We start from the raw sequence: 11,450 nt of genomic DNA on the forward strand, positions 1-11,450 counted from the left end.
AAAGCACAAACATACCTTTACTATAAAACAATGTATGTACTTTACCTAGGGACAGGTATCTTCAAGTAAGAAAAAAGAGAAGTATTTCACTCATAAAAGATAAATTTATGATTTCAGATATGATTTTTATATTAAAATTCTTGTATGTGTAACTGCTATTACAGAATAATTTTAAGACACCCCTTGATACATACCAACGTAAAAATCACCATCCAGTCCTGTAAAATTGTACCAAACTGGCTTAAGTTTTAAACCTGTTCAGTGCTAACAGTCAAGAGCTGGGACTTGATGGTCAACTGACCTTCAGCACACAGAGATTAAAAAAAATATGTGCATTATTGTTTTTATTATTCTCAGTCAGCAAGTTCTCTGAAGTCCTTCAATAACTAAATCCGTGTGTTACGTCACTGGTTCTATTTTGTCGATTTCTTCCTTCTTGGGACCTTCCTCTCGATTTTTGCCCTGTTGCATGGTGTACACCGATGGGCCCATCCTTAGGATCTTCCCACTGCCCAAGCACTCATCACCCTTGTAGAACACGGCAAACTAGGGGATAAACACAATCAGCAGCTGCGAACGGCACAGTGAGCAACTCCAGGTCGTGCGAGACCTGCTGGACAGTGAGCATTTTCATTTATACTTGGTCTGACTAAATCCGAAAAACTAAAGAAGTACACAAAGGATTTGTTGGGTCATATGAGTGTAAATACAAAAAGGTTGGTAGAAATTCCATCATGAGCTTCTGCAAGTTTATCTCAAAATTCTACAGTTACTGAGGTGGAATGGATCATGCTGGCAAGCTTCCTCTCCCAAAGCAGATGACTTAACGTCATGTGCATCTTCGCTGGGCCTTCCCCAGACAACTGTGCCCAGGCTATTGTGGTACTTCTCAAAATAGGGAGAGGACCAAGGGCTACTGGAGCAGACCACGTGGAAGGAAGCGACTGGGGCTCCCTGACGTGCTCAGCAGGGTCCTGCAGGAGAGGAGAAGCACAGACCTCCTGGCCTTGTCTCATTACCTTGCAGTAAAGAGCCTGGTTACCCGACCAGCAGCTCCTGGCAGTCAGGGGCTTCTCATGCCAAGTTATCATCAGCTCCGTCTAAAGATGGGGAGGAACTTCTTTACTCTGAACACTGGAACAGGCTGCACAGAGACGTGATGGAGCCTCCGTTTCTGGAGACTTTCAAAACTCGCCTGGATGCCATCCCATGCAAGCTGCTCTAGGTAATCCTGCTCTGGCAGGGGAAGTTGGACAAAATATTCTCCATAGGTCCCTTCCAATCCCTACCATTCTGTGATTCTGTGAGTCTTCTCAGCTCTTCTCACTTCTTTTAAGCATTTCCCTCTTTCTGTTACAACACTTTTCACACAATTTCCCTCCTGATGTGTCCCACAGGCCCTTGAGTTCTGGGGAGAGAGGGAGCGCAGAACGTGTGCTGGGAGAGGGCACGCTGAAAATGCTTGAGAACTGCTGCTTTAGGATGTGATGGATTATCTTTACCACTACACAGTGCCTCTCCTCAGTACTGTTCACTGGACACTCACTCAATAAATCTGAACACTAAAACCATACTAAGCAGACATGCCTTTTTTAAAAATCTGTTTCTTGAAGACAACAAGAGATTCCAATTCTGCACGTATAATTGAGTATCAGAGATATTTTCATGTTTTTCTAAAACTAGTAAGCCAGCTTCTTAGGTTACACGAACAATAGACCATTTAAAACTAGAATCTCCTTCTAAACAGCTGACAAATAGTCAAAACAGAGCTAACTACTCTCACATGCAAATAAATTAACTATTTTGCTCCAGCTAATAAAACACTGCTCTGTTTCATTAGCCAGATAAGCCAAAATAAAAAAAGGAAAAGAAACTCACTTCTAATAACTTACCTGGCCAGGTGTGATAGCTCTTGCTGGCTTCACTAGTGTCACCCACACGCTCCCATCTTGGTTTAGAGTCAGCACACAGGGCACTGGAGCAAAAAATGGCCAAACACCTTCCAGTTAATACATTCACATTAAAACAGAAAAAACTTTCATCACTAGGTTAAACAGGTGCAAGTCACGATACTGCTACACAGAACTGTTTCATAAAGACACGACAGAAACAGAAAGGTAAAACAAGTCATTTCGACTATTTCTGCAAAACTACACTGAGCAGCTACCGCAGATTCACCAGCTGAGTAAAACAACAACAAAACAAAACAAGGTTTGATTACCCAGTGCCATCTGGTGCCGAAACCTGAAATGACATTCCATCATCTTCTCTCTAACGAGCTCTGCAGGAGGCTCCTCTGCTATCCAGTGCACTCGGTTGGTCCGCAGCAGGTCTCTGTACAGCGCCGGGTGATCTGTCGACGGTGCCTTAAAATACGACGTTTATTTAAGGCTGATGTTTTTGCCAGAGAGCGTGTAACTTGTAAAACATGAAATATAGAAGAAGCATCAAGCCGTATCAAAATGAGTAAGATAACAAGGATTTATTAGCACTTAATCAGCTTCCAGGTGGAATCCTTTAATGAAAAAATAGGCTAAAGCAAGCCTGAATTATCTGTCAGTCTCCTACATCTCACAGGCATGTCACTTCTTGTATTCTTTTTCCTCCCATCCTATTTCTGCCTTCTTCAGGCTGAGTTCAGGCACCTACTGCCCTCCTTACCTACCTCAACAAGATGCCTCCTCCCTTGTCTCCCAATATCTCAACACAATAACTCCTTAACAAAGGCACTGCACACACACAACCTTACTGCTGAGCGTAAAACAAAAATTCTTAGTGGTCCTGCTTGTTTCCTCTGAATTCTCATTCGATTTCTTCACCCTGGGCACATCACTAAGTAAAAGAACGCCTCGTTATAATTGCATCAGTATCAACTAAGAATAAAAACAGCCATGCTGTTCATGCAGTTGGTATTGCTGAATGCCAGCAAGCTGTACAACTCCCAGTCACCTCATGATTAGTCATTAACATTTATTTGCAGTATTATATATATTCTGCCTCAGTTTTCAAAACGATAAAACTGTATTACAGGCTACTGCTTCAATTACTAGAAAACAAAATTAGCAATACCTAGTAAACACATTTTATATGCTATGTCATAAGACCTACAATTAAAAAACCTCAGGTTTTAGAGTAGAAAATAAGAGCTCGGTAGAACAACTGATGCTTTTCAGTATTTGCCCTTTGTTTGGGAAAGCTCTTTGCCAAAATCTAACCCAAATTTGTACTCTAGAAAAGCCAGTCTGGACAAGATGTTTCAAATCTGCTGACACTGAACTAGTTGGTTCTTGTTTCCCCCAAGAGGAAAGCCAGGAATTCTGCCCAGGTTAGAATCGCATTCCATACAGGAGAAGTCATTTGCAACATCAGCGTTAATTAACTCACCACAAAGACATCTCCGGTGCTGACATCTTTATCTACAACGAACCAAGCATCCTTCAGGCCTGCTAGTCTAGCCCTTTGGCCTATTGTGTAGAGGAACCAACCTAAAGAAATAGGAAAATATAATGCAGCTGGCAACATTTAATCTTTTACTTTCAGAAAATATGTTAAAGTAATTTTCCCCAAACCCCAATGCTAAACAAAGAACAACGAACCAAGTTGTCTTAGAGAAGTGTGGCAATCATAAACTAAACTGACGTCTGCTTGGAAGTTTTCATCTGTACCTGAAGCACAGGATTTTAAAATAACCCATTTTAACTGTGGTATTCTTAAGAGTTTATAAAAGACAAACATCTATTTCAACTTCAATTTGTGGTTTTGCTACCACTAGGTCTTACCAGTTTCCCTCACTTTTATGTACTTTTACACTAGAACATCCTACCTCCATAAATTACTTGGGAGAAGACCTCAGTTCTGGCAGCCAAAACTGAGGAGAGCAAGGGAAGGACACGCAGAAGGAAAGGAAAAGGGAAGCTGCCCATGTCTGGTGATGTCCTACTGCACATCACTGAGGTGCACCTTGTATTTTTTCTGCAAAGTTTAGGTACTAAGGAATCTGACACCAAAGCACAGTCATTTTCAAAGAATTAAACGAACAGTGGTCTATCAGTATTAAATTAGCAACCACTTACTATCAACAGAGTAACCCTAATAATTAGAATTTACTTTCTTGTAACATGGAACAAATAGTCAATAATCTGTTGTGGTTCCAAGGCTCTACTGTTGTATAAACCAAGTTTTCCATGCTTATCAAACCGGAGAAAAAAAAAGTAGACTGGTTTGGAATTTCCCAGAATTTGTCCCTCCAAATACAAGCACTATTGTTTCATTTATCCAAAAGCAGTGATTAAGGTAGGTTAGCCAATTACCTTTGTGAGTTCCCATCACCTTCTTATCTTCAATGGAAACAAAGTTACCCGGTTGAGGTTCTAAATACTACCAAATAGAAAGAGATTGTTTAAGTCATGAGATGGCCCAAAAAACCCTTACAGTATATTTCAGGTTCTGTCACTACATTCCCTTGAAGACAGAAAACAACTTTTCAAGAAGCAAACTCCGCCCAGGCAGCTTCCTGCCTCTGCCCTGACGCTGTTGTAGAGAGAAAAGTAGGAAGGGCAGTCCCTACGTGCAGCAATTCCAGGCTTCGCTCCCCCCATCCTCACTTACGCCAGGAGACAGCAGGATCCAGCCATCTGCCCCTCTCGCATCCCAACCGCTTAGCAGAGCCTGGCAGGCACAGGAGGGCGAGTTCACACACTCCTTTTAAAGGCTACAGGGAGTAACTGTTCAGTGGCAGAGGGGCAAGATACTTCCTACAGGCTGTTGGCATCAGCTTCTGGGTAGGCTTGGGACTGCAAAGCCTCGCTACTTGCCGTGGGCGATGTTTTCGGCAGGCAGCATTCTAAATCACTACTGAACACCAGAACAGCACGTAAAGGTTGTCCTAGACTGAATGTTGCTCACCTCAAGAAGGAAATTTTCAAAGTTTCTTTCACCAATGAAACAGACTCCCATACTCTGAAAAGGAAACGTGGTATTGAATCCATAAAAGCAGAGGAAAAACATTTGAAATAATGTCTATTAATAGTCCAAAATGGACTTTTTTTCCCCATGTATCCCAAACCACACCAGTCATCTAATAAAATAAACAAAACCACAACGTCTGCTCCAAACAGATCAACTAATTCTACACAGTATCAGCGAGAGCTGTAAGCACAGAAAAGACAAATAACAGGAAAGAGAAGACGTGTAATAAATAAATACATTTATCTTGGTGTGTATATTGTATGCATATTAAAAATAGAAGTCTCCTTCAGATTAAAGTACAAAAGTAATGCAAATTATACAGCTATGGTCTATCTCTTGAAAAAACCTTCAAAAATAAAGAGAGTTTTCTTTTCCTTTCAGTTACTGCCTACATTCTTCCAACACTTATTTACAGTGGAGAAATATAAATACTGAAAGCAATCAAGATCAGCAAAACAACTGCTGCCTGCATTACATTCTTTAGGATCAACTCATGATGTGTGAGTTCTCAGAGAAACAGAACTTTTTGGTTTTTTTAAAGAGCAACTGCAGAAAACCAGTATGATCCAATTTTTACACAGACACTGAAAAACAATTACAGTGAGAAAGACTTTAAAAGTTATGGAAAACAAAGGCCAAAGGCGTCTCACTTGCTGGTGACAGAGAATTAAAGTTCACATCAGCCTAACACAACCACCTTAGTTCTTGTGAGGTACAATGGCAGACAAATTAGGTGCAAGCTAAAATACACAACTAACCACAATTTCATGAAAATACTTTTAAGCAAGCAGACCACTATAAAACTATTTCCCCATCTATTCTATCATGGTGCTCAGGAACAGATGAGTTGTTACAGATTAAAGTTGAAAACAGTTCAGGAAAGTCTATTTTAGAGAGAAGTACAAATCAAAAGAGTTTAAGTGTTACCATGCCTCTTTTTTCTTTAGCACGTGATGAAGGCTGTGTTCCGCCGCTATCTTCTTTACAAAATTTTTTGTTAAATCCCCTAAGGGGAAAATGGTTTTCCTCAAAGCATCCTGTGAGATCTGACTTAGAAAGAAGGTCTGGTCCTTGAAGAGGTCAGCTCCTTGAAGGAGTTTCACAGCTGCAAAGTGCAAAACACATAAAGCATCTCAACAAAACCCGCTTTAATAGTTCAACTCCCTTTAGTGTCCTGTTTGACAATGAACATTTTAGTTTTATTTCTTCCAAATATAGGTCAAAACCAGCATTTTTCAGGTTTTTCAAAATCTAATTGAAAAACTTTGAGTATCTTCTCACCATTATAAAGATCTAGAAAGATACACAGTGCAGAATTTTACAAAGTCTTATGTCACGTCATCTACTACAATACTGCAGCTGTCATTAGCAAGATCAAAAAAATGAAAAACTAAAAAAACTTTCACATTTCATGTGAAAGAGAGAATAAAGGTTCGAGTATTTTAAGAGCATGCTGTTGAAAACACATTGGTTTGTCCTGAAATTGCATTGCTATACATCAGTGATTTGAACCATGAGAAGAGATTATTCTCAATGCTCAGAGAGGAAAATTTGACTTTTTTCTTTCAAAGAGACAATGTCTCCTGATTGCCCAGATGAAATAAAATGGCTATAGTCTTTCAGTCATGTTCTCTCCAGTCTCTTTAAGAGTCAAGAGCTCTGCTGTTGTACAAACTCTGCTTATGTGGTTTTTGACTGAAACACACACCAACTACAGGCCAATAGTTCTGCCACAACTAATAATACAAAATCTGAGCAACAGGACAGGAAGCCTGTTTAGAACATCACAAAACAACTGTGAATCTCAGCCTGTCGTAAGCCACGGGAGCCATTTCAACTTCCAAGAAATAAAATTAAAGCAAAGAAACAAAAAAATGCCTTTAAGTCCAGAACAAACAAATCAAAGCAGGGAAGCTGTAACACAAAAACATCACTGCGGCAACTCTGCACGGTGGTAGTCTGCAAGTTCCCTTCCCTTTGGATATAACCTCCTCCTCGTTATTCACCAGAACTTCATCTGAGTTCCTTTACAGCATCATGTATCACTGCAGAGCTATCGCTGAAATCCCTACACTGCTCTCCAAGCTGTAATAGTGTCAGGAGACCTTCCTGCAGCATTTCAACACTGAAAGGGCACCTATAACAACGATGGGGACCATCTTTATCAGAGGGTCTACTGCAACAGGACCAGGGTAATGGTTTTAAAGTAAAGGAGGGTAGATTCAGGTATAAGGAAGAAAATTTTTACCCTGAGGGTGGTGAAACACTGGAAGAGGTTGCCCAGGGAGGTGGTGGAGGCTCCATCCCTGGATGCACTTGATGGGGCTCTGAGCAACCTGATCTACTCAAAGATGTCCCTGCTCACTGCAGGGGGGTTGCACTAGGTGACCTTTAAAGGGCCCTTCCAATCCAAAGCATTCTAAGACTCTATTATTCTAAATACTAAATGGCCAAAAAGTACATTCCCCATAACACAAGAAACATTTAAAAATAAAATTTTATCCGAGTCATGGAAATAGTTAATAAAAACTTCTCCAGGGTACAGAAGACAGCCCTGACTCCTTAATCCACATTATAGCTCCTCCGGAACACTGATTACCACTGAAATGCTTGTTCTTAACTCATCACCTGGATTAGAACTCTTAAAGCAGAAAATGCCATACTTTACTTGTCACAGTAGTTTTGGCTAATGCACATCCCATTCTGTACAATGAACCAGCTACAAAGGCTGGGGTTTAAATGGTAGTCATTGTGTGTAAGGTAACAAACTCCCCTGATTCTGTGACACCAAATACAGTTTAAATTTCTCTTTCATATCTAGGATGAAACAAAAAATGAAGGAACCACTTACTATTTCTAACTTCAAAACGGTTTCGGAAAAGTCTTTGTGGTCTTTTAATATGCTTCTGCTGAAACACTTCCTCATCCTCTAGGGAGGTCCTAGCATAATGCCCAGTAGCGATTGCATCTGCTCCTATCAAGAAAAACAAAAGACACACGCACATGCTTGAAATTCATAGTTTAAAATAGGGTTGTAAACAACACAGAAGAAAAGCAGAAAGCAAAGAAGGAAGAAAATTTCTAGAGAAGTCTTATACTGACAATAATCGTCCTCCTGCTATCTATATAATAAACGTAATAATAATGAATACATCAGCACGCCAGCACTTGTGTTTCTGTACTTTAAGGACAACTTTAGGATGTAAAACTTAATGGCCCGCTCGATGTATTTCCCTGAATTAAATCTGCTCCTGCATATGAGCAACTTAACCCAGTGGAAGACGTCCCTGGGGCTGGATCAGCTGACTTTTAAAGGTCCTTTCTAACCTGACCTATTCTGCAATTCTACATGTAAAAACAAACTTAAAACCAAATACTCTGCAAATATTGAAATACTGCCACAGAGATACGTGCACTAGGCATGCATACAAACTCATGTTTTTCCCCACCTTTTCAAGAGTTTGCACCCTTTAAGCATTTCCAGGACACACTCTGTACCGACACACCCGAAAATGCCTTACCAAGGTTATCCATAGCATAATGGAGAAAGTAGTTGAATTTGATGTGCTTGTTACACACGATATCAGGATTAGGAGTCCTTCCCAACTCATATTCTTTCAAGAGGTCACTGTAAAATAAAGATTCAAACGTGTATCAAAATTACTAACACTGCAAAATACCATTCAAGACTGAATGATGTGTTTAAACGTGAAAACTTGAGACCCAGTCACACTATCTTATGTAAGAAATAAAATATCCATTCGACTTTGACCTGTAAAAAATGTTTTGAAAATTTTCTCCAAAATGCACAGGTGACACAGTAAAACGATCACTCACTGCAACTGTGTCTTAGTAGATTAATATTCCTTCAGGAATGTCTGCCCACTGTGCACATCCTACTCAACTCTTAGGAAATACTCACTTTCAGATTTAAACAATCCTGTTTAACTTTTCAAGGTGACAGTGCAGTGGAGCACACCGCAGGAGTTACTGTGTCTCAGCTGAACGGACAACAACTTAATCTGCAATAATGCCATTGTAACTAGTCATGGGGCTTAATTTTATAGAGACTTTTTCCTGATTTTTTTTTCTTCAAGAAATTCAAGTATTTCTCACTATCCTTCTCTGATTTGTTCTTTAATAAATTTAACTAATTTCCCCAAAATCAAGTCAGTTTTGCCCAGGACACTAGATGTGGGTGATCTCCCTGTCCTTATCTCAATCCATGGGCCCTCTGATATATCCTCTCCCCCGTCTAGCAGAGAAGGGGGTGTGATAGAGCGGCTGTGTGGGCACCTGGTCAAATCACTGCACTGTCTCAGCACTGTGCTCCCATGATTAAAAAATACGCCTTTGTAAGTACCACAAGAATACACGGGATAGACTGAACACAGAGCCAGGCTCACTTCAGTTCAGCACTTCAAGTACAGCGCAGAACTGGAGAGCAGGCAATGAAGGATGCCTGTGAAGCTCTCTCTGATCTAAAGATCTGAAACAGACTTTGTACAACCCATGGGAAAGACAAGACCTGGAAGAGCTCTCTCGACAAAAGGTGTCTTTTTGATGAATGACCCCTTAAAGAGATATCCAGAGGAGGAGTAAATTCAAAGCTCAGTGATGACAGTAAAGTGAAAAGGATTCTGGAATAAACCGTTACACTTGCAGGGAACACTGTACTAGTAAATGATGAGAAGCAAAAGAAAAGCTGATCTTCTATGATCTTCGATTCACTGTCATTTACAGACACCCCATCCCTCAAGAGTTTTGATAACATTTATTCATTCTCTCATACCAGGAGGAAATAATGGAGTGAAATTTCCCAGAACACGTCATTTCAATGTGAAATGGATGTAGCATGATTAGGTTATTCCTCAGTTCTTCTAAGACTACATAACAACAGCACTACAAGATAAGGAACAACTTTTATGTACTTATGTTGAGTGCATAAAAGATAAATTATGTTGTTCCACCAATACTTTCCTTCTCCTGCCTCCCAAGAAAAACTCTCAGCTTTTTCTATATAGAACTCTCTTCCCTTAAAGTGTAACAAATTCACACAGAAAATCTGAACATCCTTTTTAGAGAAGAGTTTCACATTTATTGTGCATTTAGAGAAGCAAGGCTAGTTCAAAACCATTTCACAGAATGTGTTGGGCTGGAAAGGACCTTTAAAGGTCATTGAGCTCACCTCCTCTGCAGTGAGCAGGGACATCTTTAACTAGATCAGGTTGCTCAGAGCTCATTTCATGGTAAACTGGATTCAGTATATATTGATGTAAAATTCACTGCACAAATTACGCACAGACATTAATAGCACCCCATTAAATGTTTTTTTCTCAAGTTGCAATAAAGTTGGGTCAGTATGTGGGAAGCAGAAGAAATCAGTCACAATAAAGCAATTCTTACACACTTACAATAGCTAAGGAGAAATCTCCTATTAATTTTAAAAATAACAAACAAATTAAAATCAACATATAAATTCTGACATTAACTATGAATGAGAGCAAAAACAATTCCTCCCGTCTTTAAAAGGCTTCAGTGCTTTCTCTTAGTATTCATAACACTGCAGTAAATCACCTTTGCCCATTAATCACCCATCCTCACGTTTTGCAGTAACATGGCACTATACCAACATACTATTTTAAAGATGTTTCTACCTGAATACTTCATTCCAGTATTCTTTCACGTACGAAACCTGGTGAAAAGGAATATCAAGCTTCTGGCAAACCCGGTAAGCATCTTCACAGTCTCTGTCAATGGAGCAAGCTCCTTGTTCATCCAGAGGGTCCCAGTTCTTCATGAAGACACCTGTCACCTGGTAGCCTATGAAATGAAGGTAAGAATGACTTCCAAAGTGAAATTCCTATGGCTTCAACCCCAAACCTGTGTTTTCCAACATTGTATAACTGTTTCTTTCAGATGTGTGTAATCCTGTACTAAGCAGGCTCCGGTGAAGTTTCCATAGAATCATAGAATGGCTTGAGCTGGAAGGGACCTTAAAGTTCACCTAGTTCCAAACTTCCCACCATGGGCAGGGACACCTGCCGCCCCTAGGTTGCTGTCCCTGTTGCCTGCCTTCTAGACCAGGTTGCTCCAACCCCCATCCGACCTGGCCCTGAAGATTTCCAGGGACGGGGTGTCCAGTTTCTCTGGGCAACCTGTTCCAGTGTCTCCCCATGCTAACCTAAATCTGCGCTACTTTAGTTTAAATCTATTGCCCCTTCTCCTATCACCACAAGCCCTTGCAAAGAGACCCTCCCCAGCCTTCCCAGCCCCCTTCAGGTACTGGAAGGCTGCTGTAAGGTCTCCCTGGAGCCTTCCCTCCTTGAGGCTGAGCGGCCCCAACTCCCTCAAAACGCAGGACCGAGGCTCCTACCTGTGGTCACCTTTGCAGCCTCCTCTGGACTCTCTCCTTAGAGTTCCTGTAGGATTTTTTATTTTTTGTTACAGCTAACGTAAACCCAAGCTCTTCTGGCAACCAA

The 11,450-nt window shown here is 40.6% G+C and overlaps 1 protein-coding gene across 1 annotated transcript; it reads right to left on the reverse strand.

The window, feature by feature from the left end:
- Positions 1-337: 337 nt before the first annotated feature.
- On the reverse strand, positions 338-10,791 carry TRMU (tRNA 5-methylaminomethyl-2-thiouridylate methyltransferase; the record flags this gene model as incomplete). Its single annotated transcript, XM_009867114.1, has 10 exons — positions 338-546; positions 1,893-1,975; positions 2,222-2,366; positions 3,385-3,485; positions 4,311-4,377; positions 4,906-4,959; positions 5,901-6,073; positions 7,820-7,942; positions 8,490-8,596; positions 10,626-10,791. Coding segments are annotated over 10 exons (1,166 nt in total), but the record flags the coding sequence as incomplete, so codon positions are not given.
- Positions 10,792-11,450: the final 659 nt, after the last annotated feature.

Source organism: Apaloderma vittatum, unplaced genomic scaffold, assembly GCF_000703405.1.
Source record: "Apaloderma vittatum isolate BGI_N311 unplaced genomic scaffold, ASM70340v1 scaffold14433, whole genome shotgun sequence".
NCBI lineage: Eukaryota > Metazoa > Chordata > Aves > Trogoniformes > Trogonidae > Apaloderma > Apaloderma vittatum.